General features: G+C 48.2%; 2 protein-coding genes across 5 annotated transcripts in view; one reads left to right on the forward strand and one right to left on the reverse strand.

The window, feature by feature from the left end:
• SAFB2 (scaffold attachment factor B2) overlaps positions 1-1,494 on the reverse strand; it is a 32,885-nt gene extending 31,391 nt beyond the window's left edge. The window contains exons 1-2 of one of the 2 annotated variants that reach the window (XM_003981706.6): positions 1,227-1,494; positions 126-213 (exon numbers count right to left, since the gene is read on the reverse strand). In XM_003981706.6, the coding sequence (XP_003981755.3) occupies positions 126-213; positions 1,227-1,412 (274 nt within the window). In that variant the 5' untranslated portion in view covers positions 1,413-1,494. The remainder of the gene's footprint in view (positions 1-125; positions 214-1,226) is intronic. The other variant, XM_045044383.1, reaches the window with a different exon arrangement.
• A 268-nt stretch (positions 1,495-1,762) lies between these two features.
• SAFB (scaffold attachment factor B) overlaps positions 1,763-19,013 on the forward strand; it is a 36,953-nt gene continuing 19,702 nt past the window's right edge. For 2 of the 3 annotated variants that reach the window (XM_011287719.4, XM_011287720.4), the window contains exons 1-4: positions 1,763-2,082; positions 5,220-5,304; positions 16,991-17,055; positions 17,138-17,344. In XM_011287719.4, the coding sequence (XP_011286021.3) occupies positions 1,894-2,082; positions 5,220-5,304; positions 16,991-17,055; positions 17,138-17,344 (546 nt within the window). In that variant the 5' untranslated portion in view covers positions 1,763-1,893. Of the gene's footprint in view, positions 2,083-5,219; positions 5,305-16,990; positions 17,056-17,137; positions 17,349-19,013 lie in introns of those variants that run through there. The other variant, XM_045044375.1, reaches the window with a different exon arrangement.

The following is a 19,013-nucleotide window of genomic DNA, read 5'->3' on the forward strand; positions in this document are numbered from 1 at the left end:
TCGTCAGGCGGGAACCCCCAAAGCCCCCCTCCCCGCCCGCGGACAGAAACGGTGGGGCAAGACCAGTTCCGCTAGCAGGTTCTCTGAGCACCGGGCCTCAGGCGGCAACAAGCACAAGCCGCTACCTTTGACGCATCTCTTTGCCGGCTTCTTGCTGGTGGCTTCCAACGCGATGCCAAGTTCATCGGGATCCTGCCCTTCTTCCTTAACCGCCTGTGAAGCAGAGATAAAATTGAACAAAGTTGAGGAGCGCGGCAGGGCTCGCGTCGTTCTCCGTAACGCCTCCCCCGCCCACAAAGTCAGCGCCTTGCTCGCACAGAGCCACGCGGGTTCTGCTACGTGAGCCGCAAGCCCTTCGCGAGGCTTGCACGTCTGGGTCCTCGCTGGGTCCGAAGCACCGGGGGATGTGCGAGCGGGGGTCAGTGACGGTTCTAAACGGGCCCTAAAAATCGCCCCACCTTCCGCTTTAGGGTAACCAGCAGCGACCCTGCGCTAGACGCACCTTCTGTAAAAACTCTCGACTGGTGGTCGACAAGGGGGGGACCGGACAGGACTGGGATCTCGATGGTACACTCAAGTCCTGCAAGGAGCCTGTTCTGGTTGGGGAGACGCCCCCCCCCCCCCCATACTCGGGGTTGGGATAAACGCGGGCGGGGGCGGTGCATAAACGCAGACGCGGGGAGACGGAGCAACACCTTACAAAGGATGTTGGGGAAACATCTCAAGCAAACCGAGAAAGACGCCAAGGCGCCCGCCAGCCAGAGGACGACCCTGGAAGAAGAGCCATCGAGCGCAAGACCTACGGGCGAAGACCCTGCAGTAGGAACCAGCACAGCTCCCTCTCCTGCAACATCCCAAAGGCTCCTCAGTCATCCGTTCTCCAGGAGGGGAAACTGAGGCGCAAGGGAGAAGAAGGCGCCTATCCAAGGTCACAGAACCAAGTCTCCAACCGGGGCCCGGAGCAAGTCCAGGGGCCAGTCGCGGGCTATCAAGACGCGCCTTCGGCACTCGAGGGCACTGGTTGGCAGGAGGATCAAAGGCGAGACACAGAGAGGGGCGGTGACGGACCAAGGTCACACAGCCGGGCCCCCTGGTCCCCGCGAGCCCGGGCCGGGGTCCGACACAAGGGGGGAGTGGAGGAAGGAGGTCCGCGAACCGCGGTGACAGGCCCGCGCGGGGGCGTGCCCCGACCTCCTGCTCCACCCCGGGACGTCGAGCCGCCTCACCTTCTTGAGCCGCTCCATCAGGACGCTCTTGTTGCCGCCCGTGTCCAGGTTCCGCTTCTTCAGCTCCGCCCGCAGGTCGATCACCCGCAGGTCGCTCAGCCGCCGCGTCCCAGCCTCCGAGGCACCCGACCCCACAGCGGCTGTGCCAGAACCCGACTCGCCGGAGCCTGCCAGAGTCTCCGCCATCCCAGGTTCCGCGTCCCCGCCACCTCCTCCCCACACCGCCGGCGGCTGTAGCGGCTCTGAGCACAAAATGGCGCCGCCTAAGAGGAAAACGCACTCGCTTTCTCCCGCCCCGCTTTCCGGCCGCGCATGCGTGCCACACATGCCAGCTTTATTAGCAGCACGCGCGCTCGCGCGTCGACCAACCGCACGTCCCCCACCGCAACGCGCAGGCGCCGTAACTGCAGCACGCATGTGTCGCGGCCGTCCGCGGCGGGAGGCCGGCGAGCTGCAACGCGCCTGCGCCCAGCCCGGTGAGCGCTCACCACGCATGTGCAGACGCGACCGGCAGCGTCGGCTCCGCGCCGGGTGCGCTTGCGCAGAAGCCAGGCGCGCCAGGGCGGCTGGAGCGGTTCCCTCGCAGGCGGCGCCATTTTGTGCTAGGAGCCGAGATAAAACCGGCCCGGTTCTGTGTGAAGTGGGCGGCGGAGCCAGGGTCCCTGGAATGGCGGAGACTCTCTCAGGCCTAGGCGATTCGGGTGCGGCGGGCGCGGCGGCTCTGAGCTCTGCCTCGTCCGAGACCGGGACGCGGCGCCTCAGCGACCTGCGGGTAATCGATCTGCGGGCGGAGCTGAGGAAACGGAATCTGGACTCGAGCGGCAATAAGAGCGTTTTGATGGAGCGGCTCAAAAAGGTGGAGCGGGGGCCCTGGGGGCGGCAGGAGGTGGCGGGCGTGGGGGTCCTCGCGGCCGCGACGGGAGTCCCCTGGTCTCTGGGTCCGCCTCCGGCCCTTTTCGGGGCCTGCGCCTGGCCTGGCGCCGCGGGCTTCTCCCCGGCTCCTCCGAGGCCTCAGCGGGAGCGCCCAGCCCCAGCGGGTCCTGGGTGCGAAGCGCAGCGCCGCTCAGGAGACAGAAGGCAACCTCGGCGCGACCCGGGGACAGCGCCGCGGCCTTGCGGCGGGCGGCGGGGCACCTAGGCCGGGGGCCCCTGTTTTCCGCACCAGCCGCTGCGCGGAGGGCCTTCCTCTCGTTGTCCCATCGCAGCCAGCGAAAATGACAGGAAGCCCGGACACCCTGTTTTCCCGGGCGAGGTCGGGGGACTCGGCCAAGGTCACACGGCCGCGGAGACGAGGCGGCGGGACTGGAACCCGCGCCGGCCGCCGGGCGTTCTCCGAAGATGGAGATGCGCCTTGACCCGTGAGGGCCGACGCGCCTCGACCAGAGGGCTAATCCCCAAAGGCGTGCCAAGAGCGCTTCCAAACGCTTTAAAAAAAAAAAAAGACAAAAAAAGCGGGTTATGGGCTTGCCAGCCGCAGGTCCAGAAAATCCCGGGGGAGGGAGGGCAGCGTTTACAGGGGCGACCGGGGCCGTAGAGACGGTGGCGGGAGGAGCGCGGAGGCCGCGTCAGGCCTTCACCCGGGCGCAGGCAGCGTGGGGGCTCCCGTCCGGGCGTGTGGACGCCGGGCTCCGCGGCCCGGTCGCGGGCGTGGAAGCCCGGGGACGCTCCCCGAGCCTGTGTGTCCCCGGACAGAAGGGACGGGGGCGCCCTCGTGGTCGGATCAGCCGAGGTCGCGCGAACCGGGCTTGGCGCGGTGCCTGTGGCACGAGAAGGGGCGGCGGTGGGTCCGGCTCACTCTGCCCCCCCCCCCCCCGTGCGGCTTGTTTGCAGAGGCGGGATTGTCGTGACCCCCACCGTGAGGAGCCCCGAGGGGCCGGCGCGGAAAGCACGCGTTAGCTACACGTCTGGGCCCTTCGGTTCCCCTTTCCGCGCGTCGCGCTTGGCTCTTTGCCTTTTCCCCTCCGCCCGGCATTATCTGGGGCCGTCTCCCGGGGAATCTCGGCCTCCCCGGCCGGCGGCCCCGGCAGGCGACGTGATTTGTGATTCTGTCCCCCCTCCTGGCTCCCAGACAGTCGGGTGTCACGGCTTTATTTGTTACTGACCACCGTTCAGAGGAAGCGGGGGTTTCCTATTTTCCGAACGAGGAAGCTCGGACTTGCGAAGCAGGAGTCGATTAGCTCCGAGTCGGTTGGGCCTTTCTGGCCGGAGCTTGTGTTTCTCTCGCCATGGATACCGACCTCCTTTGTTCGAGACTCGGCCTAGTCCGTCAGCCGAGACGTGTACCTTGGCGGAAGTGCCCGCAGGCCGAGGGCTGGCACCTGGGGAGTTGGGGTCGGCTGCTTAGCCGCCGGGGCCCCCCGTCGGCAGGGGCCAATCGGGACCTCTACCCTTTTTTCACCCCAGACGGTCTGCGAGGCTGATAGGACGGCGTTGAGCCTTCCTGTCACGTTGGTGGCTGAGACCGGCTGGTGTGGGGCTTCGGGGACCCTCCCGCACCGTCCTCCCTGAGCCGGCTTTGCTTCCTCCTCTGCCCCTTCCTTTTCTCAGGGATGCGGAGATCGTGCAGAAATGCCGTCCGCGTTTGTGTTCATCCGCTCCCCTGCCCCAGCGAGTCCGGAGCTACTGCTCCTCCTTTCCTTCTCTGTTTTTAGCACCTAGTGTCCCTTCTCCAGCCATTTTTCCAGGAAGGAAATGAGGAAGAGGCGGAGGGAGCACAAGGCGTGTAGTTCACCGAGCTCTGTAAGGCTGACTCAGAGCCCGCAGTGCCCCTAGAGATGGTCCTGTAAACACGGCACCCAGGGGAGGCGGACCCCAGGGGAGGCGGACGGAGGGGCAGAACGGGACGCCTCGTGTCTGGGGGCAGTTCTCTGTTCCCCCTGCGGGAGGGATTCCAGAATCCTCCGTGGCCAGGAAGAACATGGGGGCCTTCTGGTTGTGCTCTCCTGGGTCCCAGAGCGGAACTTCCACTTCTTCCTCCTTGTCTGGCTTTGGAGAGAAGGGACTTTCTTTGCTCCTGGTGTGGGCTGGATGTGGAAGCTCCTAAGACCCATTTCAGGTTCAGCCTTCCACGCCGGAAAACTCCTTCCAACCTGAAATTCCTGAAGCCACCGACAAATAAAACACAGCGTTTGCAGCAGGTTTAAATAGAACTCGTGCTCACAGGAGAGCGTAGCACCGAGAGACAGGGTTCTGGGTAAAGCCGGAAAGCACAGCCCGGCGTCCGTGGAGGTCATCAGCGACCTGCCCGGTTCCAGTTTGCCGAGTGCCTCCTCGGTGCTGGGCATATTGTGCCCATGTTGTGCCCATATTGTGGGTGTGGGCTGTTCAAGTGAAGGACAGGCTCTCGGGATGGGAGGTCCGGCTTGCCAGGAGAGCCTGATAATCCTGTATCCTTTCAGGTGGGTCCCCTAGCGGTTAAGAGCGAGACCTTTGGAGTCAGTCAGAGGTGTGGGTGACCTGATGAGGTAGTACGTGTCAGTTCAGTCTTGTGCCGCACACGCTATGATCTCAGCCCGCGAGCGTTAGCACGTAGTCTGTCCAGACGGTGCTAAGTGTAGGCACGGCATGGAGAGGGGGTCACAGAGGGTCAACAGCACATTGCTGGGTGAAGTCGTAGGGAATGGAAGAGAGTGCTTTTCCCTTTTCGAGTTCTTCTTGGTCCAGGAACAGAATAAACTGGGTTGTGGTGATGATAGTGTTAAAACAGCTGATTGTTGAGTGCTGGATTTACACAGATGATAGAGTTCTCGGGATGACCTTCTAGGGTGAATACTTTCATCAGCCTCACGTTCCAGAGGGAACTATTCAGAGTGAGTAAACGTGCCTCAATCCATACAGCTAAGGACTGGTAGAGTCTGACTCCAGAGTCATTGTTCCAACATAGAGCTAGACCACAGAGGGGTTGGGGGGCAGCCCTTTCCTGAAGTCTCCATGAAAGTCAAGTCTGCATGTTGCCTTTTTTGGTTAACTTTTTCTTTTTAACCTTCCCTTTAGGCAATTGAAGATGAAGGGGGTAATCCTGATGAAATTGAAATTACCTCTGAGGGAAACAAGAAGACGTCAAAGAGATCCAGCAAAGGTATTGAGAATCTTACAAGCACTGCTAACTTTAGGAGCTCTCTTCACAATTACTTTCTCTGCTAATGTGCCTGCCTGCTTACTTGGCTGTGTTTGCGGCCTGTGGACTGCCCTGTGACTCCAGAGGGCCTGGAATGAAGCTTTGCGTTTCCAGTAAGATTCTTCTAGTATATTTTGTTTCTCTGGTATTTAGGAACTCAGAGCGGGAAGGGTATTTACGTATTTGTTCATTTTACTCTGTAGGTTTCTCAGCAGCTCTTGTTTGTCCAGACTCTTAACTTTCTTCTTTACATAGAGAGTATTTAGGACTGCTTGGGTCTCCTATTTCTCTGACTTGCAAAACATAACTTCTTTTTTAAATACCACCTGGCCAGAACAAGGCTCGTCACTCTTACAGCATTGCTTTCAAAATGGCCTACTGCAGAAATGCCACATTGCACGTGGCATTAATGATCTTCACTATCTCACCCAAATCTCTGTTTCTTTCTTCACCCCTACCACCTTCCTCTACTACATCCTGGGATTTAGTCAGGCCCCAGACGTGTTTCCTTTCTTGAACCTCTTTGCCTGAATTTACGTGTTGCACCTCCCCTTTTTCCCCCTCTGTCTGCATTCAAGTCTTTGTCCATCAACAGACAACTGTGATCCCATCGGCAACAGCTCTTCCCTCCTTAGATCTTCTACAGTGCGATGACCTGCCTCCTTATACTTTGCTTTAATGCTTATGTCACCTTGTCAGTGTTGAGATTGTGGAGGGCAAGGGCTCTATCTTCCTTGTCTTTCTTTTTCTTCAGTGTTCACTCAGTAATTTAATTCAGTAACATTCAGCTACTCTTTTAAGAAAGAATCCATTAAAACTGAGCATTTGAACTGTTCTGAAAGTTCTGTTGATAATTGGTGGTTTTGTTGCTCAAGCCCAAAAACAAAATGAAATCTTTATATTGTCTGGCCAGTGGTGAAGAATTGGGTTTGAAATGTCTAAGACCAATGTCAGTCCCACTGTGTGGTGTGAGCTCTTGGAGAAAAGCAGCCAGGTGACTTGACTTTGGAATGAAGTCACTTCTGTGGTTTATAGTACATTGTGCACTTTTGGCTTTGTCCAAGTAAATGTCTTTGCCAGGGCAAAGAGTACTGGAAAATCACAGAAAGATGGTCACCCTGGAGGGAAATAGAGCCTGTTGGATCTCTTTTTCTTTTTGATTGGAAAAAGAAGAAAGAAAGAAAGGAAGTAAAGTATTCTAAGTGGGTATTTTGTTTTTGATGTTTTTTAATCTTTATTTTTTTTTAAAACATTTATTCAGTTTTGAGAGATGGAGAGAGACAGAGCTTGAGTGGGGAAGGGGCAGAGAGAGAGGGAGACACAGAATCCAAAGCAGGCTCCAGGCTTTGAGCTGTCAGCACAGAGCCGGATGCGGGGCTTGAACTCACGAACCGTGAGATCATGACCTGAGCCAAAGTCGGATGCCTAACCGACTGAGCCACCCAGGTGCCCCAGTTTTTGTTTTTTAAACACAGACATGTATTAAGTAAAATGTAGAAGTTCCTTTTTTCCCAGTTATTAGAAGGTTGGGGATACTTTCCTGGACTTTCCTGTGTATATGCAGTCTTTAAAAAAATGCACAAAGACACGTATACAGCTGTACAAATATATTTTTCTCTTTAAGAAAATAGGTCTGGGACACCTGGGTGGCTCAGTCAGTTAAACGTCCAACTTTGGCTTAGGTCGTGATATCCCAGCTTGTGGGTTTAAGCCCCGTGTCAGGCTCTGTGCTGGCAGCTCAGAGCCTGGAGCCTGTTTCAGGTTCTGTGTCTCTCGCTCTCTACTGCTCCCCCACTAGTGTTCTCTCTCCTTTCAAAAATAAACTTAGGGGGGAAAAAACCAGAAAATAGGTATTAATTTACGAAATATTTTGTGGGTTGCTTCTTTCACTTACCATTTTACGGGCATTCCGGTGATTACAGGTAAAAAGACCTGATTTCTTAAATAGCTTAATAGTAATGTTTCATATCAACATTCCACAACTTAGCTCATCAGTTTATTACTAGACTGTTGAGATTTTTTTTCCCAGTTTTTACTTGGTATTTTCAGTGATCTTTGCTGCCGTGAATCAGAAATATCTTTGTGTATTTAAGGGAATATCTTTTTTGGTAACTTTTAATAGAAGAAGAATTGTGGGGTTAAGATATGTGCCTTTTATGTTAAAATAGCTACTGACAAATGGGGGCCCCTGGGTGGCTCAGTCGGTTAAGCGGCCGACTTCAGCTGAGATCATGATCTCGCAGTCTGTGGGTTCAAGCCCCGTGTCAAGCTCTATGTTGGCAGTTCAGAGCCCGGAGCCTGCTTCGGATTCTGTGTCTCCCTCTCTCTCTGCCCCTACCCTGCTTGCTGTCTGTGTCTGTCTCTCTGTCTCTCTTTCTCAAATAATAAGCATTAAAAAAAAGCTACTGACAAATGGCTCTTCAACAGGCTATACTGTTTAATATCCCTACCAACCACAGGGAGGGGGAGTGTCTATTTAAACTCTCCCTCAATGTTGAATAGTATGTATTTTTTTAAATGTTGTCTCTTATGTAGAAGAGAGGTATCATATTTATCTGCATTTCTCCACAGGTAGTTTTCATTTGTATTTCTTTACATAGATTAAACAGCTTCTGGTAATTGGCCATCTGTATTTTCTTAATTGCCTTTTCATTTCATGCCCTTTGCCCACTTTTCTGCTGAGTTTGTTTTACTGACTTTTGAGGACTCTCTATAAAAACATTGCAATTGTTTTTTCCTATTTTAAAATTTAAACTTGTTCGTGATGTTTAGGTTGTTTTATTTAAATTTTTTTTTTTAGTTTTATTTATTTATTTTGCGAGGGACAGAGAAGAGAGAGAGAATCCCAATCTGCACTGTCAGCACAGAGCCCAACGCAGGGCTCACCCAAGAACTATGAGATCATGGTACCAACAGTTGGGCACTAAACTGTCTGAGCCACCCAGGCACCTCAGGTTGTTAAAGTTTTAATTTTTAACACAGGCTGCACTGTCAACCTACCCATTCTATATGGTTTCTAGATTTTATGTTGTGTTTTAAAAGGCCTTCCTTTCCTTTAAAACTGTAAAAAATATTCTGTATTGTAGAGCAACGTTTATTTTATTTTTTAATTTGGGTGCTTAATTCATTTGGAATTTACTTTTGCGTATGGTGTGAGGTAGGTAGGGATCCAAGTATATGGAACAGTGTTATCCAATTCCTTGTCCTTTCCCAGTCACATTCCCTTGAGCCCCCTCACACCCTCCCTAAAAAACATTTGTTGTGATTACTTGCACGGTAGATTACTTTTGCCTCTTCTAGGACTTCGTGTCAAACAGAACCATTCAGTACAAACTCTTGCACCAGGGTCTTTGGTTGGCATAATTCATTCTATTCTGGAGCTCTGCAGTACATTTTGATGTTTGATAGGGCAAGTATGTAAGTTCTACTGAATTATGTTCAACAACTTTATTGCATTTTAGCAAGATTTTTTTTAATATGTATTTTGAGAGAGAACTTGCACACTCGGCAGGCATGCGTAAGTGGGGTAGGGGGCAGAGGAAAAGGGAAACAGAATCCCAAGCAGGCTTCATGCTGTCAGTGCATGCCCGATGCAGGGCCCCATCCCACCACCTCGAGATCATGACCTGAGCTGACATCAAGAGTAGGACACATACCTGACTGAGCCAGCCAGGGGCCGCCACTTCAGCAAGATTTTAATGAAAATAAAGTTCTTTTTTCTGGCCCGATTGGTGGACAAACTCCATGGTTTAAAATCTGCATGTTGGTTATTTTAATCAGAATCTTAGAACGTATGTCTGAGGTAATCTCAGCATTTGTCTAGTGTAGGGTCATACCAGTAATCTGTTAGGTAGAGTTTTTTTGTTTTTTTTTTTTTAATTTTTTTTTTTTTCAACGTTTATTTATTTTTGGGACAGAGAGAGACAGAGCATGAACGGGGGAGGGGCAGAGAGAGAGGGAGACACAGAATCGGAAACAGGCTCCAGGCTCTGAGCCGTCAGCCCAGAGCCTGACGCGGGGCTCGAACTCACGGACCGTGAGATCGTGACCTGGCCGAAGTCGGACGCTTAACCGACTGCGCCACCCAGGCGCCCCGAGTTTTTTTTTTTTTTTTTAATGTTCATTTCTTTTGTGATCAAGTGCATGTGCGTGAGGGAGGGAGGGGCAGAGAGAGGGAGAGCGAGAATCCCAAGCAGGCTCCAAGTTGTCAGCGGGGCTCTGTCTCCTGACCCTGAGATCATGACCTGAGCCAAAACAAGAGTTTAATCAGCTGAGCCACCCAGGCACCCCTAAGCAGAATGTTTTAAAATAATTGTCAGAAAAGTAAATTTAACTGGAAAAAGCAAAACTGATACGTTTGCTTTTTAGCCAATACGTGATCCTGTGCTGCTGATTTGTTTGACACAAGTTAATATTAGAGAAAAGATGTAAGACTGAGAAATTTTTGTGTATCCTTTGTCCAGATTCCCCAGATGTTAGGATTTTACTACCTTTTTTTATTCTCCTCCCAGCCTTCGTGTGTATGTATACATATGTATGTATGTTTTGTTTTGTTCCTGAATTATTTGAGAATGATTTGCTGGCATGTGCCCTTTTGCCCTACATACTCCAGTATTGCCTAAAAGCAAGGGTATTACGTAACCATAGTCATCAAAATCAAGACGTTAACATCGATAAAGTTGTCTAAGCTCAGACCTTATTTAGACGTTAGGCTCTTCACGGCTCAAAAGGAAGAAAAAGCCAGGGTCATGCATTGCATTCAGTTGCCATGTCTCTTTGGTTTCCTTTTATCTGTAACGGGGGTTTTTTTTTGTTGTTGTTGTTTTGTTTTTTGTTTTTTTTGTTTTTTTGTTTTTTTAATGTTTATTTCGGTGGGAGGGGAGGAGGGAGGGAGAGAAAAAGGGAGACACAGAGCTCGAGGCAGGCTCCATGCACTGTGCGGTGAGCACAGAGCCCGACACCGACACCAGTCTCCAGCTCATGAGCTGTGAGATCATGACCTGAACTGAAGTTGGACATTCAACCGACTGAGCCCCCTCCCCAGGTGCCCGTCTGTAACAGTTTTTAAGATTTCTATTGTATTCTTGATACTGCCATTTTTGAAGACTACAGATCAGTTATTACGAAGGCTAGTTTGTTTGTTTTTTTAATTGGGGTTTGTTTATTCATTCATATTTCTTTTCCTCATTAGGTTCAAATTATACACTTTGGTCAGCAGTACCAACAGAAGTGTTGCTCTTCTTGGTGTATCCTCTCTGGAGGTACATGCTGTCCATTTGAGTAACTGACTTAAAGTGGTGTTCCTCCCTTTTCTCCACTGGAAAGTTACTATCTTACTCTTTGTAACAGTATCTATGAGAAGGATACTTTGAGACTTTTGTTCATATCTTGTTCATTCTCCATTACTTTTGGCATCCATTAGGTTAGCCATTGGTGAGTTTTTAAATGTATTATTCTATCTACATTTATTCGTCTGTTTTCTGCCATAAGGGATGGCTTGCTCTTCTCCTTTATTTATCAGTGTGAATTTAGAGATTCTTACTTTGTTCAGTAAGTTGTTAAACCTTATGATGATTATTTTGATGTTCAGATTGTTCCAGTGAGAGCCCTCCAGTCTGACTCACGTGTCTTTTGACATGTCCATGTCACTCTTTGACCACTTTCTTATTTTCTGGCACAAGAGGGTATTTCTCTAGTACTTTCCTGCTGTACCTTGGGAATCAGCCATTTCTTCCAGGCACCCATGTTCTTTTTTGTGGAGAGCAGTACCCTGCTACTGTGATGTCCATTCCTCGTGGGCCAGTGCTGGGTTTGTAAGGTCTGTTGGACTGAATGTGCCTCATGAAATGAAATACTGTTGAAGCAATCAGATTAGCCAGTGACAGCTTCAGAAATATGAAAAAATAAAGTTCTGGCTAACGGGAACAGTGTACCAACTGAACTTGCTAGCTAGTTAAAATTGTTTATTCTCTTGGATTTTGGAGGTGGCAGAAATACTTGTAAATCAAAGACAAGGTGGGTGTAAAAGGTAGTATGTTTAGTGTCCTTAAATAGCAAAGCTAATAGCAATATTCAAAACCTGTGACATGACTAATTTTGAGAACATTTTTCTAGATGTGATGATTTCATATTAGAAAGTTGTCAGTTATTCCTAAAGTGATCTAAAAAGAAAATGTATAAGAATAACTAAGTTGTGGGGCGCCTGGTGATCTCAGCTCAGGTCATGATCTCACAGTTCACGGGTTTGAGCTCCACGTCGGGCTCTGTGCTGACGGCGTGGAGCCTGCTTGGGATATTCTCCCTCCCTCCCTCCTCTCCGCCCCTCCCCTGTGCATGCACACTCTTGCTTTTCTCTCCATCAAAAGAAATAAACAAATATTAAAAAAAATAAAATAAAATAAAATAATGGAAAACCAGTGATGTAGAGTTGCTCTAATTTTAATAGGATATCAGAAACTGGGAATTTTGAGGATTTGTTCCTCTTAAAAATGGCACTGAGGGTTTTTCAGTAGATGATGCTGGAACAGCTGGCTGTCTATCTCATGGTGGGAAAGGATCTGTTCTTCCTCCTTCCAGGCCAAATAGAAAATTCTGGCTAGGATGGTACTTTGATAGTTACCCTGGTGAAGACCTGAAATGACACTAAAACCGACAGACAAGAAGGCTAATAAACTTAGCTGCACAAAAGGTTTAATCCTCTCAGCAAAAGACGACGTAAATAACTCAGATGCAACAGATTGAGAGCAAGTATTATAGAATAAGGAAAATAAGTACCTGGGGTCTCATTTGGTTAAGTGTCTGACTTTGGCTCAAGTCACGCTCTCATAGCTCATGAGTTTGAGCCCAGTGTCGGGCTCTGTGTTGACAACTTGTAGCCTGGAACCTGTTTCGGATTCTGTGTCTCTGTCTCTCTCTGCCCCCCCCCCCCCCGCCCCCATTCGTGCTCTCTCTCTCTCTCTCTCAAAAATGGATAAACACTAAAATTTTTTTTAATAAGGAAAATTCACAGTCCAGTTGACAAAGTAGAGATTATGAACAAGTGGTTCATGGATCAAAGAAAAAACATTGGCCTGTATAATGAAAAAAGATTCTTTTGCGGGTAATTGAAGGAAAGCAAAGAAAAAAATAGAGTTCTCATTTTGGCCTCTCACCCTGGCAAAATTTTATACCGTTCTAATATTCCATGTTAGCAAGGATGTGCGGAGTTGGCAGTTTTTGGAAATGATTTAATGAATCTTTTCGGGCGCGCCTGGGTGGCTCAGTTGGTTAAGCAGCCAGCTTCGGCTCAGGTCGTGATCTCACAGTTTGTGAGTTCGAGCCCCGCATCGGGTTCTGTGCTAACAGCTCAGAGCCTGGAGCCTGCTTCGGATTCTGTGTCTCCCTCTCTCTGCCCCTCCTCTGCTTGTGCTGTGTCTCTCTCAAAAATAAATACATGTGAAAAAAAATTTTTTTAATAAAGCCTCTTTGCGTGGGAGTCCCTAACCTAAGGAATATCCACAGTACAAAATAAAAGATGGAGGTGGATTAACATGTAGTGCAAGAAAACGAGACTGAATCTTTTATTCGTGAAGTAAAAATGACAGTGAGGAGTGTGACTGTGTTTGAGCATATGATTGCATAAATGTTTGTGTAATAGAATACATTTTATTTTATTTTTTTAAGTTATTTACTTAAGAGAACGAGCAGGGGAGGGGCCGAGACAGGGAGAGCGAAGCAGGCTCTGTGCTGACAGCAGAGATCCTGGCGCAAGGCTCAAGCTCAGGAAAAATGAACCACCCGGGCACCCCTAATCAGATACGTTTTAAAAGTAATGACCTGCCCGCATGCATCTGGCCACTCGTGCTTTGGGGGGACCCTGGCAGAGTCGGAGGAGGCAGTTAACTGGTGAGTCCTGAGGCAGAAAGAAGCTCAGGGGAGGAAGAGGAGAGGGCATCCCAGGCAAGAGGGCAAGGGACAGGTTCCCGCTCTACAGGTTACCGATGCCAGAGCAGAGTGAGTAGAGCAATACCTTGTAGTTAGGAGCTGTGAACAAGGATGCTGTTTACTCCGGAGGAAGGATTTGAGGGGCCTCCTTTTCTCTTGACAGAACGATGGCACTTTGACCTATTCTGGAGAGCTGTAGTTTTCATTTTTACCCATTTTGGATCGACTTAAATACCTGTCTTCTCTTTAGAAGAGTGGCTTTTCCCAAGTAGTTGCTCTCAGTAAGCTTCCCGACCAGCGTTACGCTTTTTGTACTGAAGCCTGTTCTTCCGAGCACACGTTCTCTTGAAGCGCCTGGGTGGCTCAGTTGGTTAAACTTGCAACTTCGGCTCAGATCACGATCTCGTGGTTCGTGAGTTCAAGCCCTGTGTCGGGCCCCCATCTCGGGCCCTGTGCTGACAAGCTCAGAGCCTTGACCTGGCTTCCGATTCTGTCTCTCTGTCTCTCTCTCAAATAAATATTAAAAAACAAAAAGCAAACCACATACATGTTCCTCTTGACCTCTCTTTTGATTTCTTTTTTTTTTTAAATGTTTATTTATTTTTGAGAGAGAGAGCATGAGCGGGGGAGGGGCAGAGAGAGAGGGAGACACAGAATCCGAAGCAGGCTCCAGGTTCCGAGCTGTCAGCACAGAGCTCAATGTGGGGCTCGAACCCACAAACCATGAGATCATGACCTGAGCTGAAGTCGGACGCTTAACCGACTGCGCCACCCAGGAGCCCCTCTGCTGATTTCTTACTTGAGAGAGCTCCCCCGTGAGGAGTCTGGGCTGCAGTGTGCCCGTGCTGCTGCTCTGGAGCAAAGGTGACTGTGAACGTGGAAAACTGATTTTGCTTGTGGGAAACCTGCTGCCTCTTGTGGAAGGGAGAGATCAGTAAAGGGTTGCAAGTTCACGGTGACCTACTTAGATTTTTCCTAGTAACTAGGATGTACGAGGTATATATTCTAGAATGATACCAGCTTTATCAAATATAATCCATGGACATGCTGCTAGTGCATCTTCTTGGTATATTTATATATAAAGAGCGCTGGGTTGAGTTCCAGACATTTTTTTAAAGCTTAAGGCATATTTTGCCATGGAGATATTATAAAACGCTAACGGTGTTCCCCGCCAGCCACTAAAGACTATTTGCACATAATGTTTTGAATGGTGCTGTTAGTGTCATGTTCTTGGGTGGGGGGGGAGGGTTAATGTTTATTTTTGAGAGACAGAGTGTGGGTGGGGGAGGGGAGGGGCAGAGAGTGAGGGAGACACAGAATCCGAATCAGGCTCCAGGCACCGAGCTGTCAGCACAGAGCCTGACCTAGGGCTCGAACTCAAAAACATTGAGATCATGACCTGAGACAAGTCTGACGCTTAACCCAAAGAGCTACCCAGGTGCCACACGCTCTATGTTTTTAAAGAAGGTATTCCTAAAAAACTTTTCAGATTTCCTGATATTGCTGAATGAAATTAGAATATGGAAAAATCAGGGAACAGATGTTATAAGGAAATTGTTACTCCTGAGGGTTTTTTTTAGAAAACTCAATTACGGTATCCATGATTAGGTTTGTGTTTTTGCCGCCCCCCCCTCCCCCGCCCTTTGCCCTAAATGTTAATGCATCTTGCACACTCACAAGATAAATCCTTAAATGTAAGCAAGTTAACGTTTCCCTTATGTGACGGAAAACCAGCTACTGGCTTTAAGAAACTGATCTTCATTTTGGGAAAAAGGTCTTGAAGGAAGTAAGTTTTTCTGAGGATTTGTGACTGAGTAAAGGTAGCTGATCAGCAACCCTTGCTGCATCCTTCCAGAAGCTGAGCTCTGCCTCCGTGACCAGGAGCTGTAGCTCCAAAGCATATGAGCTCACTGCATTACACTCTGCTGTTGAGACTCGTCCTCCACAGCGTACTTCGTGTACTTCGTACCTGGGATTTCATTCTTCGTGACGAAAAGGGTTTAATTTTAGCAAGCCTGTTCTCGGACCAAAAATTCCACTTCTGCCCTATAGTTTTCATTACTACCATGGCTAATGATTTCCCTTTTCTCTTTAGATCTGTCATTTCTAGTATCATTTGCATTTTTTCTATTGTTTTTATTCATCTGATAATTTGTATAAAAATTAAAGGCATTGGCCACATAATTACTATTTAGATGAAAGTGCCAACTTGCTGGCCATTATGAACTGTTGTCTTCAGAACAGATTGTGAATGTAGCAGTCTATTCATAAGAAACATTAAGAGGTTGAGTGAGAAGAGTTAAGGGGTGAGTCCAGCCTCCTGAACAAAAAATGCAACCTAAGATAAATTGTGGTGAAGACAGTATTCCTTTTTTTGCCTAGTGCATTGACGAAGGTAAAAATTAATACCTGATTTTACCAAAGATTTGGGAAGATTGGCAATTTCATTCATAGTTGATGGAGCTGTGTGAATTGGAGTGACCTATCTTGATAATAGGTAGGATCTTTTTTTCTTTTTTAATAAAAGCCTTAAAAATACCCTTTGTCTTGGGAATGCCCTTTCTAGAAATATGTTCTAGAATGGTAATTGCCTATGTGCAGAAAGAATTGCCAGGAGGTTCTTGGGTTGCTTGGTCGATTTCGTGTCCGACTTCAGTTCAGGTCATGGTCTCACAGTTCCTGAGTTTGAACCTCGTGTCAGGCTCTGTGCTGACAGCTCAGAGCCTGGAGCCTGCTTCCAATTCTGTGTCTCCTCCTCTCTCTGCCCCTCCCCCATTCGCGCATGTGCTCTTTCTCTCTCTCTCTAAAATAAATCAATGTTTAGGGGTGCCTGGGTGGCGCAGTCGGTTAAGCGTCCAACTTCAGCCAGGTCACGATCTCGCGGTCCGGGAGTTCGAGCCCCGCGTCAGGCTCTGGGCTGATGGCTCAGAGCCTGGAGCCTGTTTCCGATTCTGTGTCTCCCTCTCTCTCTGCCCCTCCCCCATTCATGCTCTGTCTCTCTCTGTCCCAAAAATGAATAAACGTTGAAAAAAAAAATTAAAAAAAAAAAAATAAATCAACGTTTAAAAAAACTGCCAGGATGTTCATCTTCATAAGCTTTTTCTTGAATTTCTACCTGTATGTATTAATTAGATCAATGGTGGTATCTCTAGATGATGCCGTTAAGGAACATGGAAATATGTTCATAAGATACTGACAAGATCACAGAATGACCGTACAGTGCCATTTTTGTAAGCATCTTACGCATATGTAGGTAACAAGATAGGAGAGGATGTCTGTGTATGTAAGTATATGATAACACGGGGACTAATAACTCCAGGTGGTAAAATTATGAATGGTTTTTCCTTGTTGCTTATTTATGTTGTTTTGTGTTAGTTTCTGTAGGAAAATACGCTTGCTCTTTCTTAACTAAAAAGCAGCACACTGTGTGAAATACTCTTTTCCCACAACCACAGTCACTCAACACGGAGGCCAGGCCTTAAAACAGGTCTGATCTGCCCCGACCTTCCTATGCACTCATTTCTAGCTCCTCACACTTGCACAGCCACTTGTTGAGAACAGAACTCTTCTGCCTGGGGTCCAGTCCCAAATGGTCTTACCATCCCTAAGTTGGGAATTGCCATGGTGTTGGTGTCTACTTCTGTAATGCTTAGGGCCTGTAAAAGTTACTGCTTCTGGAATATAGATGTCACTGATCTCATGGTGTAAATGATTCTGTCTCCAGGACGTAAACCAGAAGAAGAGGGTGTGGAAGACAATGGACTGGAGGAAAACTCTGGGGATGGACAGGTATGTGCAGCGTTGTTAGTGAATCAACTTGGTGGATTGACCCATGGCAGTCATGTGATGGTTATATTTTGTTTTGTCACAGGAGGACGTTGAAACAAGTTTGGAGAACTTGCAGGACATCGACATGATGGACATCAGCGTGTTGGATGAAGCAGAAATCGATAATGGAAGCGTTGCAGATGGCGTAGAAGACGATGATGCGGATAACCTCCCAGAGTCCCTGTCCGATAGCAGAGAGCTAGTCGAGGGAGAAATGAAAGACCTTCCTGAGCAGCTTCAAGAACATGCTGTAGGTAACTCGGCAGGGTCTCTATCTAGGATGTACCAGGATTCGTCAGTTCCTCAAATATCTTGGTAGATGATAAGGTTTGCGTTTGGAATTGGGTCCTTTTAAAACCAGTTCGTCTGTTCACGTGTAAAATTCAGACAGTTCTGAAAACACACTTCGTTTGGAAAAGTAGGGTCTTGGTGAGGTACGCGAGTAGGTGCTATTTATTTGCATAATGCAGTCTTAAACATTCGGGGGCGCTATTCAAGACCTTCCTATTCTAGGAGGTTGGTCTACGGTAATATGGTTCAGAAGCCTCAAAAATACCAAAATACAGGTTGAAAGTTGGTCTTTTCCTGTTAAAGAACCGTCTGGTACCCTCCTTCTAGTCACCCTTCCATAATAAGCTTTGACGGTTTTTAAGCCTTAGTTTTTTCATGTTAGAAACAAATCAAATTATAATACAGTTCTAATGGGTGTTTTTATTGAATGTTGTCTGCCAGGCATTAGGCATGATGTCCTTTAATCTTTTTGACACAACAGGACATATGTAAATGACGTTTTGCCTATTTTCTCCTTGAGGAAATTGGAGAGTAAAGGTAAAGATCCAAGAACACATAGCTCATAAGAGAGTAAGAAGACCAGGCTGATGACAGAGTCCGTGTGCTTAACTCCTACACCGTGTTGACTTGGTGCGAAAAATTTATTAGATTATTGTATTTCTGTGAGGATGAATGTTGACTAGATGGAAAAGGCGGTAAAAATTAGAAGATGTGAGGCATCTCGGTAGGAATGCTTATGTGTGGGTTCCTGGGAGGCACCTCCTTTCTATAGTGGTTCTCAGATGTCTTCTGGTGGGTGCCTCCTGAGTCATCCTCAGGGAAGGAACCTCTGTTCTCTGCTAGTGGAATGGATCCTGAGTATCCTTAGAGGTAGCAGACTGTCCTTGGAATGGAAAGTGTGATTCTGAGAAATGACTCTCATTTTGATACAAATAGGGTATATAATTTTAGTTTTTGGCGTGAGTCTCATTCAGTGGCTTTCCTCAAAAGTACCCCAAACGCTAGAGCAGTGAGATGAAGTACTTACCCTTCCTTGTTAGCTGCTGCTTCTTGAAGTTGGTTTTTCTCTCTGATTAGAAAATAATACATTCAGTCCCAAAAGCCTGGAAGTGTCTCGAGTGTCTGTCAGTGATGGTTAAATAATTATGATTGATGGAAGTGGTATAGTTTAAGAACTAAGACCATTCAGTAAAGGTCTGCCACTTAATTTGTTGTGCGACCTTGGGCGAGTTAGTTAACCTCTCTAGACCTCACTTGCAAAAATAATTGGTTTGGGGAAGATTGAAAAGATAAATGTTTCTTACCAGCTTAGATCCAAAGTCCTCATACTGGCCAAAGATCTGTTGAAACATGATCCACTCCATGATCCATGGCCACTCCTGTTGGGGACAGTCTTCTGTGGTTGATTTCTCCAACAGTACAGTAGAATAATCATGGCAAAGACCGTTTGGCCCGCAAAGTCTCAGATATTCACCAGCTGGCCCTTGACAGGACGAGTCTGCTGACCCTGCTTTAGAGCAGTGCCCAGCATACAGCCGCACCATAGGGTCATTGCTGTTGTCGGTGTGAAATATTATCACCACTTCCGCTATTATAGTTATTACTTTTAATGTAATCACGTACATGAA

The sequence above is a fragment of the Felis catus genome, chromosome A2, assembly GCF_018350175.1.
Source record: "Felis catus isolate Fca126 chromosome A2, F.catus_Fca126_mat1.0, whole genome shotgun sequence".
In the NCBI taxonomy this organism is placed as follows: Eukaryota; Metazoa; Chordata; class Mammalia; order Carnivora; family Felidae; genus Felis; species Felis catus.